We start from the raw sequence: 20,421 nt of genomic DNA, 5'->3' as shown, positions 1-20,421 counted from the left end.
AGGTCGCCCTTTGTAGAGTTTGCAGGAGCAAGCCTACAATATGTAACTCAATACCGATTCGTGGGCACATCGCAGGATTGCGGTCGACCAACTCATGAGTTTATCCCGGACGCATGATTCGTCTTTAACCGGAAGGACTTTGGTTTTGGACTCCACGCTGGATTCTTGCTGATTGACATGGATCGCCTAACGCATTTCTGTATCGGAGAAGTCTAAGTCGGACGCCCACATGTCAATGTGGTGCGCAGTGCGAAGACTGGCAGCACGTGCTAGAAGCTTGCTCACTCTACACAGATTTGCGAGACCTCGACGGTTGGGACTTTTCCTGAGTCCTGGACACACCGGAGCAGCATCAGATGTTGGACTTGTTTATGCTAGCGGCGTTTAAAAGGCGGCGAAAAATGGCACATGATCAAACAGTGCTGGGTCGGAGGGGCCAAAACTTGTAGCAGTACTTCACACATGCTGCAAAGTTGTACAAGAGCTCTTTTATCTTGCAGTTTAACCCCCATCGGGGTGACTCGAGGATGATCCATTCCTTGTTCAGGTGAATAAAAAAGCCGAGTAGTTTCGACTGCGAACAGCCCACAAAGCTGAAAATTTGGTAGACGAACCGCCAGAGCTGCAATCTGGTAGACGAACCCTAGTTGGGGGGAGTCGAGAACGATCCATTCCGTGTTGTTGAGGACACATATGGCTAGTAGTTTCGACTGCGAACAGCCGACCGAAGCTGTGATTTGGTACTACGGGATGGGCTAGTGGCCCAAGGCTAGCCCAATTAGTGGTTGGCCCCCTTGAGGGAGATCGTAGTGGTTTGATACCCAAATACGGGGAGCGTCATTGACTCACCGTGGAGTTGCGTTACACAACCGGGTCATGTAGCCATAGACCAGCCTCGGTCCTTACCCAGGAGAAAGGTCATGTCCGGCAGCATGGCTTTCAATAGGCACTGACGAGATGCTGCAATAGCAGTATCTCTAAAGGGCGTTGGTTGACACATTGTTTTGACACGCTGTACTATATGTCAAAAATGTGTCATATTAGAGTACGGTGGTTGTAAACCCTATTAATCGGTACACGGCACGTTAAATAAACTCGACTTCATGTCCCTACCTACTCACTGTCTTGTTTGGATTGTTGTTGCGTGCAGTCATGTCGCGGTTGTTCAGTTGCGAATTTCGAACGAAAAGTAGACAGCAAAAGTGCGAGACAGAGTCACCGATTAAAACGGTGAAGTCTCCATTTGGAGTAAACAAGTGGATTAGTGTTGTGACGAACATACCAATTGATGTTTCACACAGCAAACCAAATAAGGTATAAACTACGAATACAAGATACACAGGAGACACAAACCATCGGAGCTACGATCAAAGCTGACGATTTACGGTTTACAGGTATGGCCAATCGAACGAAATCAGAGCTTACGATTTACGGTCAAACATTATTATGGCCGATCCTACCACACGCAACCGCCGTCTATTTCGTCCAAGCGGGAAGATGCGCGACGCGGGCGCACCGAACGAATGTCGATCATTAGAGACCGAAACCCGAGAAGCAAGAGAGAGTAAAAGTGATCAACGGGAGAAGCTTGGCGACCAATAGGAAAGCGCCACAAATGGAAAAGAAAGTGACGGATGCCCGCATAGCAACCGAGCCGTTATTTGCGGGACTTTCACCACGCATGGCAACAAGGGAATGCTCGAGTGAAAGCAATGAGACGATGGAAAAGTATTAGCTGTATAGCGGTATTACACCAATCGATTCCGGAGGCCATGAATTTGCCTATATAAAGGCAGCATAAATCAAGAAAGTCAGGAAGTCGTGATCAAGTGACAAGTTTCTTAAGGGCAAAACATGCCCTGAAAAAAGGAATCCAGCAATAAGTCAAATGACTGATAAGGCCTTACGAGTAACCTTATAAGTTTATCAGGCACCATTACGTCCTCAGAATAGGAGTGAAATCACCGTACCCAAATCATTGCACACAGAGAGCAACCAAGCGGTTCAAGGTCAATCCGCAAGCTTTTTGGAAAGCTCGAGGATATATCCTAATGCCAAAATTCCAGGATCTATATATCCTGAAGACCACCAATCGCTGAGGAAAATCCTGCTGTAAAGCAACGACCACGGGATCTATTCCAGTGACCATAAAAAAGCAACAGATCCCTAGAGACTCAGGATTCGCCATTGAACGCAACCAAAAGTTCACAGAATTTATCCAAGGGGCAACACTATCGCTATCGATAGGGCTATCGCCCTGTGGAATGTAATCCCCGGTGGAGAGCACAGGTCTTGCAATCTATCCTATATAGGGGTCCGACCGAAGGGAAGGAAACCACTCTCTAATGCTTATCCAGCTATCTCCTGGATATATTTCCACCACCAACCGAACCACACAACACCCGTGCGAGCTATCTTCGGAGACCTCTTACCAGGGGACAGTCAGGACAACAGGAGTACGCACAGGTTCAGCGTCGTTGGAATAAGAACACTGGGAGATGGATTAAATCCTTGCTTGATGGAACAGATGAGTCGGTTATGCCAAACCAAGGAATTATAGAGCTCTATTGGAAACAAATAATGACAAATCCCAGCACATGCTCTTGCGATAACACAAGATTCCGTATAGAACACTCGATTAAGACAGTTTAAAGGAAGGACCTGAAGGAAAATAAGTTAAAATTGTCAAGTTCTCCGAGTCCTGACGGTGTCACTCCAAAAACAGCTAGTATTGCGGAAACTCCGATGGGACTTCAAAAATTCTTGGATACCACGAGAGGCTTCCTAGCCTCCGTGGGAGTCTCCCTGAATTCTGACAAGTGTTTCACTATCAGTATAAAGGGTCCATCCAAGCAAAAGTGTACTGTCGTTGAACGACGGAGCTTTCGTGTAGGTGAGCGCGAGTGTCCTTCATTGAAGCGTACTGAAGAGTGGAGGTATTTAGGTATCCGGTACAATGCGTAAGGAGATGGTTAGATCTCACACTGGATGTACCAGTTGCTTACTTCCACGCTCCCCAGAATAGTGGGGGTCTCGGGATTCCATCGATTAGATGAAGCGATTGAGCAATATTAAATGGCTCCAGCTCGAACAAACCGAGGTAGCTAGCTCTTTCATTGACGGAGAAAAAGGTAACTTGTTTACCAGTTGTGACTGTGCTTGTGAGTGTGTCTGTTAGCACGTGCTCAAGTATGGTGGACACTCTTCAAGATTGGGGATATAGTGGGTCGATATTTGGCGCGCGTTATCGGACTCGTGCATGAGTCCATTGCTCTTGCGTGAGCCGATAGATCGTGAGTGACACGAAAAAAATGTCTAATTTTTTCGTGTCGTGAGTTGTTGCGCGTGAGAGGAGGATGTGCGGGCGACCTCGTGCGTGACACGAACAATTCGTGCAAGCAGAACAGCCGTCCGGATGAACGGCGTGAGCCGCAGTGGAAGAGCCATCAGCGTGATCAGGGCTTCAAGCGCAGTCGAGAGTGCCCGCAGCGTAGCGGAGTCGTGCGTTGAGTCGGTCGCAGAATCCATGGGTAGTGACACAATAGACGAGTCAAGGGCGGTGATGACGCTTATGATCGGGAAGCGGGAGAAGAAGGCACGCAAAGCAAATGCTCGCTCGTTTGTGCATTGTGGTATATTTGAGTGCCGTGGTAGCAAGCGAGGAGTCGCTTACAGCTAATGAGTTTGCTGCTGAATGTGGACCAAATGTATCCCGACTGACCGTTGCACGGGCATTAAAAAAGTCTTACACCAAATTATTGCAAAGGCATATAAGGTGCGGTGAAGTTCGCCAGAGATAATATTTCAGCTGATTGGAAAAATGAAAAAAATATTAATTTTATATTTTAGATCCTTTTTACGGATGAGCGAAAATTTAATTTGGATGGTCAGGAGGGATTTTCATATTTTTGGAGAGATTTATGAAAAGAGCCTGTTTATTTCTCGAAGAGAAATTTCGGTGGAAGAACTCGCATGGTATGGGCTGCTTTCTGTTATTTAGGATGCTTGGAGCTTGTATTTACAAGCGCTCGTATGAACTCCAGGGAGTAAATAAACCTTCCACCTTTCCTTCGCGCACATCGAGTAAATTCATTTATTTTCCAGCACGATTACGAGTCCATGCACGTCAATCGAGAAACCCGGTCATGGCTTGATGAGAATGATTGATGTGGCCGTCACGTTCTTTAGACGTGAATCCTATGGAGAACTTGTCGGCTTTATTAGTTTAATTAGTTAGTTTATTAATTTATGCTCATAACACTAAATTTACCAATATTAGTAGCCGTAAACTGTTTTTTTTTTTAAAGAACGGGACAATATCTCCCAATTAGAATTTAGTAGTTTTATAAACTCCATGCCAAGTCGTGTCGAACCCGTCCATTTGATAAAAGAAAATATAAGAGAAAACAATCCCGTAATTCATTTTTTCATGTGCATTTCACCAGCAAAGCGACATAGACGCGCTCGAAATGCTGCAACAGATTAATTCTGTTTTTACGCTCTGAAGTGCACTTCGTGTTGACTTCGACATGCGGTTCAATCGAACATGTTGTGCCAGATCGTGTTTTGTGTGTTCTAATTGCAGCAATATGTTGCTAACGATGGTTTGAGTCTTCGCTAACACATGGGGTATGTGCCTTTGATTATAGCCACTGCTACAACTGGTGTCTCGGGCATTTTTGACGTTTGTATTGCTCGTACGTTGTGTGGAACATTAATGTTCCTCACAGTATGTATGTAAGTATGTATATATATAAAATATATAACATTCTCAATTAAAGTCTACTGATCATTCTGGTATTCAATCTGTATTGAGCCGTGGAGACTTGTGCTTACCCGATAATTTTATGCATATTTTTTATGCGGAAAATCATAGGTTGCCAAAAAAATTCAATTTTTCGTTCACACATTTTTTAAGAAATTTGTGGAGGATATAAATGATTATTTAGCGAAGTTTCTGGCATTCAATTGTCAGTACGCTGTGGAGTTGTGCTACACGAATACTTAAAACGCACATTTCCTGGCCAAATCGGAACGACATATGCAGAATGCTCTAAATCCCCCAAAAATGAATAAAACCAATAGATTGATTTATTTTTTTATCATATTAAACTTTATTTCGTTAAGATAGTTTAGCTATATAATTGAAAATTCAAATTAACAGTGGGTTAACAGAGGGTTGTAGATAACTCGGCATAAAAAGTGCGACTAACTTTACGCACAATAAAGAATACTAATAATTTTTAACTCTAAATCTGCCTGGGACTTTTTATCGTACGTCCGATTTCTTTTATTATTCTGAGGTAACTGGAGGGCAGCTCCTAGTTGTAACAGCATTTTCCATGCCTCCATAATCTTTATCTGCATATGTACGTAAATAAAAATTAGTAAACGGGCCCTGACTCACAAAAAAAAAGAAAATTATCTTGTGCAATTTCCTTTTGCGTTTGACCATGACAACGAAGACCATGGACAGTTCTAAAAATCGAAACCTGCTAAATATTTTTGACATTAAAGTGATGCCATTTTTTTTTTTGGCACACAAATTATTTTCGATGGAAAACATGTTCAACCGTTTTAAAATATTTAATATTTATTTTCATAACTTTTATATTAATGTCAACAAAAAAAAGAAGCGGAAAAAGCCAAATAAATATCTTAAAAATCCAGAATTTCCCGCTTTCCGCATTTTCAAAGCCGCAACTAGTCATCAAAAATCTGAATTGACGTAATCGGCGGAATTTGCACCACTGGATGGCCCATGTATTAAAATATATTTTATTAAAAAGCTGGAATTCCCGCTTCCCGGTATATTCAAATGTTTCCCGCAATCGCACTTCTGATAAAGCCAGATCTAACGGGAAAAAAACGAATAGGAAAAGAGAAACACACACAAGCAAGTGCACCCATACATCATCAATTCTTTAGGGCTATCATTTAATGTTTAAATTGGAGTAGTCGTTTTTGATGTGTTTCTCACTGCTGGGACTGTTTAGCAACTTTCTACCACAAACACTTTCCGTTGCTCTTGAAACAAATTACTTGCATTGCAACAGCTACTTGCATAGCGTCGTCGTCCTCAAACAAGGGCATGGCTGCAACAAAATAGTTCGAGTTTAACTTTACTAGCAAATTATTTTTAAGCATGCCCCTGCGTAGTCTACTTTAGTAGTCAGTAAGCACCAGCCTCAACGTCGAAAATGCTCTTACAATTGTCATCTGTTATACAAATATCTCAATATCCACATGTATTTTTAATTTTTAACAAATTAATATATACAAAAATAAAAATCAAAATTCAAAACTTTTAAATTAATAAGGATCATGGTGTAAAAAAATTATACTTACATTAAAATACTATCTAGTTCGTCAGCTTCTTCACATGCATCGGTGTACTTCTCATTGCATTCTTAGACCTTAAACTTGTTTAGAGTAAAAAGGACCTGGACCAGGAATAGCATATGAGTGGCGTATATCGGTATATGACCAGTTTAGGAAATTGTCATTCAGACAAATCGACAATGGGAAATTTTTTAAGATTTAATAGAAATCTATTTTTTGTGCAGATCGAATCAATTTTGTAAACAGCAATAGGATTGATTCCAAAAATTTATGTAATTTAAATTAATTAAAAAAAAATGCAGTATGTCTGTTAGACACAGTCACGAGAGCATTGCACGAGCTTTGCAAGAAAATTACCCATTTTGCGGCATTTGATGAAGTAGATAACGATATGGACACCTGGGAGCTGATTAACAGCAGACATCAGGGCAAGAATGAAACCTTTGTGGATTGCCAGTTTAATGTCGAAAGGCTAGTAGCAAGATTAACACAATTCTTCTTTAGTCAAGTTATTAATTAGACATTCAAAGTCTGCAATTTGTTATGAACTTATGCATCTAGGAATTTTTACCTTATCTAAATCGAAGTGTAGGACCAAACCCGACACCAGTCGATAAAAGTCCATTTCGTCCTCTTCATGTAAATTTGGCTCAGTATGAAGCCGTTCGTCATCGCATCTTTGGTGAAGACTACGCTTCTTTTGGAAGAAGGTTAGAAATAACCGCAAGAAATTGATTTCCAGTATATTTTCCAGTTCAGATAATCGATTGTACACAGAAATAAAGATAGAAGGCCAGACCTTCACTGCTCTCTTAGACTGTGGCGCTTAGGAAGTAAGATAGCTAAAGAGTTTTTAGAACATCCTAAAACACGCAATTGTTCCGGTAAAATAATTATGGCCAGCAATTCTGAATGTTTTGTTAGAGGTAAATTGACAAGTTACATTACGTATCGGTAACTTACTAGACCCCTTGATTTCTTTATTAACCCGATCTAAAACAAGACATTTATATTGGAATAGATTTTTTGGCATAAATATTGGTTTAATATATAATTTAAAGGAAGACCCACTGATAGTATCGGATATTGGAGCAAAATGAAATGATCAGGGAGATTCAGTGAAAATGCACCGTTTGTCTGAGTCTCAGTAGCAAAAACTTAATTCAGCAATTGCTAAATTGCCCTGCTACGATAAGGAAGGTTATGTTCATAGAAATAGATAGAATGTTAGTTTTAGATATCATTGAAGAATGTAACAGCCCATGGAGCTCCAGTTGTGTATGAATGAGACGTGAATAAAGTTCGATTAAGTTTTGATTCTAGAGCAGTAATCAGTGCACTCGTAAGGACGCGTATCCTTTTCCTCATGTTGATGGAATACTTAGCAGGCTGCCACCTGCTCGAATTATTACTGGACTGAACATGAAGCACGCTTTCTGGCAAATTCCGTTAGAGGAAAGTTCACGTCAATACACCTAACCGCCAACTTTACCGATATAAAGTGATGTCTTTGGTTTGTGCAACGCCTCACAGACTCTATGTAGGCTTATGCATCGTGTCATACCGTCCTATTCGCGCACAAAGGTATTCCTTTTCCTCGATGACCTTTTAGTTCTTTCTGAAGATTTTAAATCGGATATTGTATTAATACATGAGGTAGCATTGAGACTGCGTAAAGCGAATCTTATGATTAATGTAGCTAAATCTGAGTTCTGCATGCAGGAGATTGAGTACCTCGGCTTTATTATTATCCAATAACGGATAAGTGAAAACCAATCCTGGGAAAACTTGTGCAATAAACGACTTTCCCATTCCAACAACAGTGAAACAATTAAGTAGACTTTAAGGACTCGCTGGCTGGTATCGACGTTTTATTGAAAACTATGCCACCATTAGCTTTCCATTGACAGAACTCTTAAACAAAACCGAGCACCTAATTGGAACGAAGAGGCAGACTACGCTTTTTCAGAACTGAAACGAGGATTAACTTTAGCACCTATATTGACCACTCCCGATTTTAAGAAACCGTTTTTTTTTATTATGTGTATCCAAAAATGAAAATTTCACCAAAGCCATCGGGGGTATTATGAAATATAGCTCAAAAGTTCAACAGAATAATTAACAATTAACTTTCAATTGGAAACGATATTAAAATTAAATCATAGCTAAATTCTGAGTATTTCTGATTGCATAGTGTGTATTTGACATTACTAATGGCCCAAATGATAAAAGTCAGTGACAATGAAAAAGAAAAAACAAAAACAGAAATTGTGTGAAACTTGAGTTTGAGTTTACATTGATCACTGGTTACTAAGGTTCCAAGTCAGACCCAACTTCGTTATCTGGCGATCAAACAAACCTGGCGTACAATAGCTATAATTGATGAAATGGATACAAATTTTTATTATTTAATAAGGACCCTGAAGTTATAAGGTAGAGAAATTGTTGTGTTTATATTTGTAACAATTGTTAAGACATCACTTTCACTTGTATAGTCTGTGTCAATTGAACAAAGTCAAAATTGTCTTAGAATAGGGGAGCTTAACTTATATTATTTTGCTTTAAGTTAAGAGCCTCAATTCTAAGATAATGCGACTATCACCGCAGCAATTCAGGTAAAACGTAACTTTGACATTAAGACAACTTTGACTGGGAAAATGCTATTTGCTTAGCCCGTAGAGAAATTGTTTAACTAATTTTTATTATGTTAATTTGTATATTCTAATACTTTGAAAACTATCGATAAACAAAGAGTCTAATGCCAAACAAATTTTCTTGATATTACATAAAATTCTGTCAGTTCATTCTGAGGTTTTGTAAAAAACAGTAAAAAACGTGACTTTTGAACAGGCAAAATACAAAATTTTTGATTTACAAATATGTTTGGATTTTTAAATCATTTGAAAAGTAGCTGGCAGGCGGTTACGGCAACCGCCACTAATACAAATGGATTGGGCTCTCAAATTCGTATACTTGAGGATCGTGAACGGAATTATACACTCTTAGGATTGAGACGATATTTTCCCGAAGACGTTAATGAAGAAATCTATAGAAAATTCCTTATGGATTTCTGTGCTAGGCAAAGGATAAGCATCGAAGAGGGTGTGCCAAAGGCATACGCATTTTGGACTAATATAAAAGAGGCGGAATTAAGAAAAAAAAATAAATACTACGAAGTTAATTACTTTAAAAAGGATAAGGCCTTAAAGACCAAAAATCAGCTAAAATCTCGCATAAAAAAGAAAGCTGTATCAAAAAGTAAGAAACGAAAAAGTGCTGCGAGAAAACCCAAAAGAACAGCGGCTAACAAATACAAGTATTCTTCGCGGTCTCAAGCAGTACTAAAAAGACAAGCTACAGAAAGAAAACCTCACTTAAGGCAAGGAAAACTGATCAAGTTCACAAAACAACAACAAAACATGATAGTAAAACGACCTCGGGCTCGAAATCCTGTGAACCCTACGTCTAGTTCCACACCATTCGATTTGCGGTCTAGTTCGCAAATTAGGGCAAATGAAGCATATCTGTCAGACATGGCGGCTCCAAATAGTTGTCTAATGCCACTTTCTGATTGCAAAGTTTTTCAATTATTAGATAAAATTAAAGAGATTCAATTGAATTTGGAAAAGCTAAATAAGAGCGGTGATGAGACAGCAAATAAGCGTGGCAATCATAATCCAGAGCAAATTTGTGGGTCATCGAATTCGAGCCATCCAGTTAGAATTAAGCAAGAAAAGATATCCTCGACAGAGTTACGTGAAGTTCCAGTTAAAATTTTTAATAGAAAATATGAACCAGGAAATCCTTTAAACAGAATCCAATCAAATGAAGGTGATGAACCGAACCAGCCAGTAATAAGGGAGAATCAAATTGATCTTACTAATAATTCACAAATTGGTGGGCGAAAACGAAAAGTTCAAAAGCAATCAAAATTATCCACAGCTGTGCAAAAAGGTCCAAAGGGGAGAAAAGCAAAGAAGATCGAACCTAAAAAGCCAAGGCCCAGGAAAACAATTAGTGTTAAGGACACTTAAGGAAGTTTTCCCAATTCGCCAGGCTTATCCCCCCGAAGCACTCTTAATATCATATTTATGTTCTCAAAATATGTATATCATAAACATTATGTCACAAGGATATTGCAATAAATCCACTTGAGAGGGCACAAAACATATGCACATTAAATCCTAATTTCATATGCCCATAAATCCACTAAACAATCACACTTTCAATCCCCTTACAAAAGAAGGGACCGCACACCGATGATGTGTAACAAATTTTCACATATTTACACACGAATGCGCCAAAAAGTATGCCATAAAAACACAAAAATTCGCACATACACAGAGAGAGAGAGAGAGAGAGAGAGAGAGATACATTCAGACTGTATCGCACATAGGGGTGCCGAGCCGTTTTTGAGCACTTAAGCCAATTTTTAAAAGTTTTTGAAACCCAAATATTTTGATGCCAAGTTATAGATAAAATATTCAATCACATTTCTGCATACTAGGTTTTTCAAATTCGTTCAACACTGGTGAGAATAACGCTGTCGAAAACAAGGGTTCGGAACAAAATAAAACTGCTTTCATTTGGTGCAAATTGTTGCTTGACTTTGAGTGTATATAACTTTTAAAAGAAAAACGTTATTGATAAAACTGAAGATAGTATTTGAAGTATTCTGTAGTTAAATGTATAATTGTTTTACACCATGTTCCTTATTAATTTAAAAGTTTAGAATTTTGATTTTTATTTTTGTACTAGCTGACCCGGCGAACTTCGTACCGCCTTAGCGTTGCAATGATGCACTACTTTATTTTGTATAGCTGACCTATCTTAGGTATGAGTACCTATTCAAATTGAACTGAATCCTCCATATATAAATGAATCCATAATTCCCTGGTCTCGCTATACCTGAAAATGACTTTTTAATGAAATAAAAAACAAAATATATATTTTCATAATAGTGTTTATTTCTTAGGATTCATTTAAACACTAAGCTCTATACTCTTCACTGCTTCTCTCTACTCTAATGCTTGTTGATAAACTATATTTTTAGTTTTATGTTCTGGCGCGCAAATTTTTAATGTTGTTTGTTTTCCGACACGGGAACAGGCGACATATAATTGGCCATGTGAAAAACATGGATTTTGTAGGTTGATGCCACATACACTTAGCGACTGCCCTGGCGATGTATCTATTGACATTGCAAATGCAAGCCTGGAAACTGTAAACGCTTAAAGCTGAATAGCATGTCGTTCGGTATCATAGGGATGCGTGGGATTAAAACATCTTCGCCTTTGTACTTCCCTTTTAAAATTGTTGCTTCGATGACATTGTTCAATAATTTCTTCACCGCACGCCGGGTGCCATTACACAGACGTGGCTGGTTTGTGTTCCGTAACATAATAATTACTGATCCGATTTTTACTTCCAGATTATGAGGTGGTAAGCCGGGTAATTCCAGCGAATTTAAAAATTCTGTTGGATAATTGGCAATCATCATCATTAGTAACGGAATCAACTGATTTGTAATTCTTCAATTCGCCAGCTATTTTCTCTTGAATCTGAAAATTCATTTCGTTCACATAAACATTTTTTGCGGCCAATATAACACGTTCGCTTAACCAATCGTGATTTACGTAATTTTGAGCTATGTTTGGGAAAACAATCTCCATGAGTTCGGTCTTTGATTCACAAAAATCACATAAATTGGCAAGGAATGTAATGTATCCCGATGATGTATCAACAGCAATATTATCATTACCAATATCGAGCAGTTGTTTGGAAAACACTTCTCCAGACTGGTCTTCCTACAATTCGACTCTCATGTTTATACTCAATTTAAGTGTTTTAATGTATTTCCATAAGATGGACGACTTCAAACATGCATTTAGTTCATCAGCTGACGTTGAGCGTGAAACAACTGACAATATTTATCGAAAATCACCTGCCAATAGTATCATTGCACCACCAAACCGGTTTCTGTTATTTTGTAAATCTTGCATTGAGCGATCTAATGCCTCTAAAGTTTTTTTCTGTGCCATCGTGCATTCATCCCAAATGATCAATCTGCTTTGCTTTAGCCGCTCCGCTTCCCAGCCTGTGACCCCTTATAATACTCGTTCAGGACCTGGTCGATTTGCAAAGGCCAAACATATTCTTAATCAGGGAGGAATTCAAAAGAGTTCACCGTCAACATAGGCCACCGCCTACTTAAGCTAGTAGTCGAAAACCAAGTACCCCTCCAGATTACACAAGTTTGATGCAAACAGCTATCCAAGCACAACAGGACCAGTTAGTAAACCTTTTACCTTTGGAAGCTTCTATTCGAATTGAGCGCAACGAACCAAAGCCCTTTCTGGAACGTTCAGCCTCCCAGCACTACGACATGAAGGACACTAGAACCATACGCAAACATCTAGAAACCTTAGTAGTCAAATCAATTAGCAGAACAAAATTTAAACGAAGATTATTAAGTACTTTGTGATCATTTGTATTTACTATTCGCAGGTAAAGCGAATAATTGGTTTTGGAAGTTTCATCGAGCACACCCAAATTTCGATTGGAATAAATTTTTGCGTACAATTTAGAAAGAAGTTTGATGAAGTAGATAACGATATGGACACCTGGGAGCTGATTAACAGCAGACATCAGGGCGAGAATGAAACCTTTGAGGATTGCCAGCTTAGTGTCGAAAGGCTAGTAGCAAGATTAAACACACAATTTTTAGAGGATTCTTTAGTCAAGGTATTAATTAGACATTCAAAGTCTGCAATTCGTTATGAACTTTGCATATCATCTGAGGCAGGAACTACGCACCCTCGAGCAATTTGCTAAACAAATGTCTAAAATACTTTTAGACATCGTCCAAAGATAACTGAATTACACTCTAATTTCGAGATTTATATGCAGAAGGAACCTTTACAACAACCGCGTACTCTATTTTGCTATGGTTGCGGAGCAGTAAATGTAATCGCGTTGTCGTAATTGCAACCTGCAGGGAAACCGATTGACAAGGTGTTGATCGCCGCATCCGGACCAATAAGGAAAGATAAAGATTCTCAAACAGAGGAATGTGAATCTTATGTTTGGAGAAAACTAACACATTCACAAGGAAATGTAGGACCAAACTCGACAAAAGTCCATTCGATAGAAGTCCATTTCGTCCTCTTCATGTAAATTTGACTCAGTATGAAGCCGTTCGTCATCGTATCTTTGGTAAAGACTACGCTTCTTTTGGAAGAAGGTTAGAAATAACCGCAAGAAATTGATTTCCAGTATATTTTCCAGTTCAGATAATCGATTGTACACAGAAATAAAGATAGAAGGCCAGACCTTCACTGCTCTCTTAGACTGTGGCGCTTATATTAGTTGCTTAGGAAGTAAGATAGCTAAAGTGCTTTTGGAACAGCAATTCTGAATGTTTTGTTAAAGGTAAATTGACAAGTTACATTACGTATCGGTAACTTACTAGACCCCTTGATTTCTTTATTAACCCGATTTAAAACAAGACAATAGATTTTGACATAAATTTGGTTTAATAGATTAATTGAAGGAAGACCCACGAATAGTATCGGATATTATTGGAGAAGAATGAAATGATCAGGGAGATTCATTCATGCACCGTTTGTCTGAGTCTCAGCAGCAAAAACTTAATTCAGCAATTGCTAAATTGCCCTGCTACGATAAGGAAGGTTATGTTCACAGAAATAAATAGAATGTTAGTTTTAGATATCATTGTAGAATGTAACAGCCCATGGAGCTCCAATTGTGTATTGGTGAGACGTGAATAAAGTTCGATTAAGTTTAGATTCTAGAGCAGTAAATCAGTGCACTCGTAAGGACGAGTAGCCTTTTCCTCATGTTGATGGAATACTTAGCAGGCTGCCACCTGCTCGAACTATTACTGGACTGACCGTTAGAGGAAAGTTCACGTCAATACACCTAACCGCCAACTTTACCGATATAAAGTGATGTCTTTGGTTTGTGCAACGCCTCACAGACTTTATGTAGGCTTATGCATCGTGTCATACCGTCCTATTTGCGCACAAAGGTATTCCTTTTCCTCGATGACCTTTTAGTTCTTTCTGAAGATTTTAAATCGGATATTGTATTAATACATGAAGTAGCATTGAGACTGCGTAAAGCGAATCTTATGATTAATGTAGCTAAATCTGAGTTCTGCATGCAGGAGATTGAGTACCTCGGCTTTATTATTGGATACGGATAAGTGAAAACCAATCCTGGGAAAACTTGTGCAATAAACGACTTTCCCACTCCAACAACAGTGAAACAATTAAGTAGACTTTTAGGACTCGCTGGCTGGCATCGACGTTTTATTGAAAGCTATGCCACCATTAGCTTTCCATTAACAGAACTCTTAAACAAAACCGAACTCCTAATTGGAACAAAGAGGCAGACCACGCTTTTTCAGAACTGAATCCAAAAATGAAAATGTCACCAAAGCAAAAAGAACTGAATCCAAAAATGAAAATGTCACCAAAGCAAAAAGAAAGACGGCGAAAAATGTGGGAAAATATGAAAAAAAAACAATTTAGTGAAAAAGTGAAAGTTTAGTGAAAATGAAAATTGACTTAAGTTTTGTTCTATATTCTTAGTACTCGGGTTGATAAAGACAAAATGTTTACCAAGTGCCTTTGTCATCGGGGGTATTATGAAATATAGCTCAAAAGTTCAACAGAATAATTAACAATTAACTTTCATTTGGAAACGATATTAAAATTAAATCATAGCTAAATTCTGAGTATTCCTGATTGCATAGTGTGTATTTGACATTACTAATGGCCCAAATGATAAAAGTCAGTGACAATGAAAAAGAAAAAACAAAAACAGAAATTGTGTGAAACTTGAGTTTGAGTTTACATTGATCACTGGTTACTAAGGTTCCAAGTCAGACCCAACTTCGTTATCTGGCGATCAAATAAACCTGGCTTACAATAGCTATAATTGATGAAATGGATACAAATTTTTATTATTTAATAAGGAGCCTGAAGTTATAAGGTAGAGAATATGTTGTGTTTATATTTGTAACAATTGTTAAGACATCACTTTCACTTGTATAGTCTGTGTCAATTGAACAAAGTCAAAATTGTCTTAGAATAGGGGAGCTTAACTTATATTATTTTGCTTTAAGTTAAGAGCCTCAATTCTAAGATAATGCGACTATCACCGCAGCAATTCAGATAAAACGTAACTTTGACATTAAGACAAGTTTGACTGGAAAAATGCTATTTGCTTAGCCCGTAGAGAAATTGATTAACTAATTTTTATTATGTTAATTTGTATATTCTAATACTTTGAAAACTATCGATAAACAAAGAGTCTAATGCCAAACAAATTTTCTTGATATTACATAAAATTCTGTCAGTTCATTTTGAGGTTTTGTAAAAAACAGTAAAAAACGTGACTTTTGAAAAGGCAAAATACAAAATTTTTGATTTACAAATATTTTTGGATTTTTAGATCATTTGAAAAGTAGCTGGCAGGCGGTTACGGCAACCGCCACTAATACAAATGGATTGGGCTCTCAAATTCGTATACTTGAGGATCGTGAACGGAATTATACACTCTTAGGATTGAGACGCTATTTTCCCGAAGACGTTAATGAAGAAATCTATAGAAAATTCCTTATGGATTTCTGTGCTAGGCAAAGGATAAGCATCGAAGAGGGTGTGCCAAAAGCATACGCATTTTGGACTAATATAAAAGAGGCGGAATTAAGAAAAAAAAAAAATACTACGAAGTTAATTACTTTAAAAAGGATAAGGCCTTAAAGGCCAAAAATCAGCTAAAATATCGCATAAAAAAGAAAGCTGTATCAAAAAGTAAGAAACGAAAAAGTGCTGCGAGAAAACCCAAAAGAACGGCGGCTAACAAATACAAGTATTCTTCGCGGTCTCAAGCAGTACTAAAAAGACAAGCTACAGAAAGAAAACCTCACTTAAGGCAAGGAAAACTGATCAAGTCCACAAAACAACAACAAAACATGATAGTAAAACGACCTCGGGCTCGAAATCCTGTGAACCCTACGTCTAGTTCCACACCATTCGATTTGGGGTCTAGTTCGCAAATTAGGGCAAATGAAGCATGAATGAGTCAGACATGGCGGCTGCAAATAGTTGTCTAATGCCACTTTCTGATTGCAAAGTTTTTCAATTATTAGATAAAATTAAAGAGATTCAATTGAATTTGGAAAAGCTAAATAAGAACGGTGATGAGACAGCAAATAAGCGTGGCAATCATAATCCAGAGCGAATTTGTGGGTCATCGAATTCGATTCGCCAGGCTTATCCAGTTAGAATTAAGCAAGAAAAGATATCCTCGACAGAGTTACGTGAAGTTCCAGTTAAAATTTTTAATAAAAAATATGAACCAGGAAATCCTTCAAACAGAATTCAATCAAATGAAGGTGATGAACTGAACCAGTCAGTAATAAGGGATAATCAAATTGATCTTACTAATAATTCACAAATTGGTGGGCGAAAACGAAAAGTTCAAAAGCAATCAAAATTATCCACAGTTGTGCAAAAAGGTCCAAAGGGGAGAAAAGCAAAGAAGATCGAACCTAAAAAGCCAAGGCCCAGGAAAACAATTAGTGTTAAGGACACTTAAGGAAGTTTCCCCAACAATTCGCCAGGCTTATCCCCCCGAAGCACTCTTAATATCATATTTATGTTCTCAAAATATGTATGTAGGATTTACTTTATCCCGGTTTATTTATTACAATATTATTAAAGTATGTGATTTCCTTGTTAAGTCTTATATTATTAACAATGTTTCTTTGTGTTAAGAATACATATGTATATTTTATATTATTTAAATGGCCTTAGTGATAATTTGGGTGCGCGATGTGATCGAGGCGAGAGTACGATTGCGAGTGCTTTATGAATCAACGCTTCTCTTTATTTGCCAATGAGTGAGTCGACCAGATAGGTACGGCCGCTGCGTGTCGTTCTGTCTCGCTCACTAGCTACTGCTCGATTGCCATGATTATGCCCGCCTGACACTTCATTTCCTACAATCGGCTGTCCTGACAAGTCATTCGACCCGAATGATCCTAGCCAAGGCTTCATAAACTCAGCCACTGTTGAGGTCTTACAAGGTCCTTCACCATCGCCAACTTTCGCAACGTCGTATCGACCGTACCTATTCACCTTCATGACTTTATACGGTCCTAAGTATTTACCTCTCAACGTTAGACCTGTCCCATACTGCGTACGTTTAATCGCCACTAACTCGTTTAAATTGTACTTTCTTTCCCATTTCCTGTTTTTGTCAAACGTCCTTTTCATTTCCTGCTGTATATCATTAATATTCTTTCGAGCCTCCGCTCTAATCTCATCACGACCACAGTCTAATTCTTCTATTAACGAATCGGTTATCAGCTTTCTTATTTCGGGATCATCAGGACTACGCATCTCTATTCCTGTCAAAATCTTAAAAGGTGTAACTCTTGTACTTCTTGGAGCAGTATTATTAACAAGTTGTTGCACACGACCAACATACTTGTACCAGTTTCCCTCATTCTCTTGGCTTAACTTTGAAATCATTGGAACTATTATCTTATGCATCCTTTCTACTTGGCCGTTGCCGCGGGGTACACCTGTTGCTATTAGTAAATGCTGTATATCCTGTCTGATACAATACTCCTTAAACGCATTGGATGTGAAAGCTGCTCCCCTGTCAGAAATTATTCTCACCGGGTTACCAAAAATTATCGCCTGCTTTTCAAGACAACTAAGTACTTCATCGACTCCTGTTCCACGAGTCGAATACAACCATACAAACTTAGAGAACCCATCAACAATAACAAGTATATGATTGTAACGCTTTGTTGTGACCTCCATCGGGCCAACGTGATCAATGTGATATGTCGTCAATGGCTGATCTCCTTTGCTTATTGGCATCAAATATCCTTCCTTTTTACCGGTTTTGGCATTAACAATAAGACATTCCACGCAACACTCAACAACACGGGCTACCTTTTCTTTTAATTTTGGAATATAATACGATTTTTCAACGATATCCTGAGACTTTCTAGCTCCAAAATGTCCTTGTTTGTGTGCAATCTGTATTATTTCTTTTTCCATCTGCGAGGGAACGACAATAAGTTCTTGATTGGGGTCCTTTAACAATATTTCATTTTCAATGTAAAAATCTTCATATCCCTTCTCCTGAACTAAACTCCTGATCAATTTAGTCCAATCATCTGACAACTGTGCTTCCCTCAATCTATGGGTTATGGTGTCGGTTAGCAGAAAACAAGATAAACGGCTCAAAGCATCCACATGCCGCATCTTTGAACCTGAACGATGTTCGATCTGATAGTCGAAATCTTGTAGGTACATTGCCCAACGTGCTACACGTAACGGAACTTCTTTCTTTTTCATTGTCATCGTGAACGCATTACAATCTGTAACAATCTTAAATCTCAATCCTAGCACATATACACGCCACTTTATTAATGCTCCAATAACTGCTAAAACCTGAAGTTCATACGAATCATACCTTTCTTCACAAGGTTTAGTTTTCCGACTCATATATTGTACCGGATGAAATAAACCATCTTCTGAATCTTTCTGTAAAAGCGCAGCTCCGAAACCGTGTTTCGAGGCATCAGTGTGAATCTCAGTGTCTAGCTTAGGATTATATAACTTTAAAACGGGACCTTTTATCAATGCTAACTTCAATTGCTCAAACGCTACCATTTGCAATTCTTTAAACTCAAACTTTTTGTCTTTTCGCAAAATGTCCGTCAAGGGCTTAGCTGTTACTGCGTATCCTTCGATGAATCTACGGAAATACGATGTTAATCCCAAAAATCGTTGAACTGACTTCTTGTTATGTGGGATCGGGAATCTTGAAACAGCATCAGTCTTCTCCTTACTTGGCTTAATACTTCCATTTTCAACTATATAGCCCAAAAAATTTACTTTACTCTGCAGTATCTGACATTTTTCCCAGTTTATTCTCAACCCATTTTCCGCAGCTATCTTTAACACTCTTTTAAGTTTAATTAGACCATCATTCACGTTAACACTTGGTATAATTATATCGTCCATATACACCACTGCATCTCCATTCTTCACTGATTCTCTCATTACTGCCATTATAAATCTTGTAAAAACTGCTGGAGAGTTGGATATTCCGAATGGTACATATAGGAATTCATACTGACCATTCTGAGTTACGAATGCTGTGTACTTCTGAGATTTTTCCTCAACAGGAACATGGAAAAACCCGTTTGTTAGATCTAGAGTAGTATAAACTAACGCACTTTGAAGTTTTTCTAATACGGTATCCATCTGTGGCATAGGAAAATTATCTCGGACCACTTTCTCATTTAGCTTTCTGTAATCGCAGCACAAACGCTTTTTCCCATTCTTCTTTGTTACAAGTACAACAGGCGAAGCATATTCGGAAAAACTTGGCCTTATTATCTTCTCCTCCAACCATTCTTGTACTGTACTATCAACAATTTTCTGATCAGACTCTGCTAGACGCCTTGGATGCTGATAAACTGGCAACTCATCTGTTAGTACAATCTTCATTTCGATAGGAGTGTTTGTATTTCTAATAGGTTTGTAACTTTTAATCAACTTCTTGACTTCACTAGCGATTTCTGTACTGATATGCGAAAAGTCACTCTTGATTTCCACTTCATTCTGTTCTGCACTGTGCATACACATACTTTCAAATTCCTTAAACAACTCAGCACAAGATTTATTTGTTTTACACAGTGATTCTTTTCTCTTGATGCTCACAAACTTTGTACCTTTCTTTGTAACAACCAAATCGACATGATCTAATATGGTTCTACCCAAAGTTGCCTCATATGCCATGTCTTCATCAGGAACGATATGAAACTCGACTTCCATCTCAATGCCATCTATCTTGACACTTATGCTAAAACTACCAAAGGTCATCACATGACTTCCACCAATGCCTGTAAGGCTCTTCGAATATCCTGTTAATGATTTAATTCCAAGTTCGACAAACACGCTTTTACGTATGAGACTCAAATTTGCTCCTGTATCAATTAGACCGTTGAACTTAATCGAC

The 20,421-nt window shown here is 38.3% G+C and overlaps 1 protein-coding gene across 1 annotated transcript; it reads left to right on the top strand.

The window, feature by feature from the left end:
- Positions 1-9,095: 9,095 nt before the first annotated feature.
- On the top strand, positions 9,096-17,044 carry LOC124461234. The gene is made up of 2 exons (XM_047012790.1): positions 9,096-10,079; positions 16,675-17,044. Exons 1-2 carry the CDS (start codon positions 9,222-9,224, stop codon positions 16,969-16,971), a joined length of 1,155 nt encoding a protein of 384 aa, XP_046868746.1. The 5' UTR covers positions 9,096-9,221; the 3' UTR covers positions 16,972-17,044.
- Positions 17,045-20,421: the final 3,377 nt, after the last annotated feature.

This window comes from Drosophila willistoni, unplaced genomic scaffold (genome assembly GCF_018902025.1).
Source record: "Drosophila willistoni isolate 14030-0811.24 unplaced genomic scaffold, UCI_dwil_1.1 Seg277, whole genome shotgun sequence".
In the NCBI taxonomy this organism is placed as follows: Eukaryota; Metazoa; Arthropoda; class Insecta; order Diptera; family Drosophilidae; genus Drosophila; species Drosophila willistoni.
This window is presented reverse-complemented; position numbering and strand designations above follow the sequence as displayed.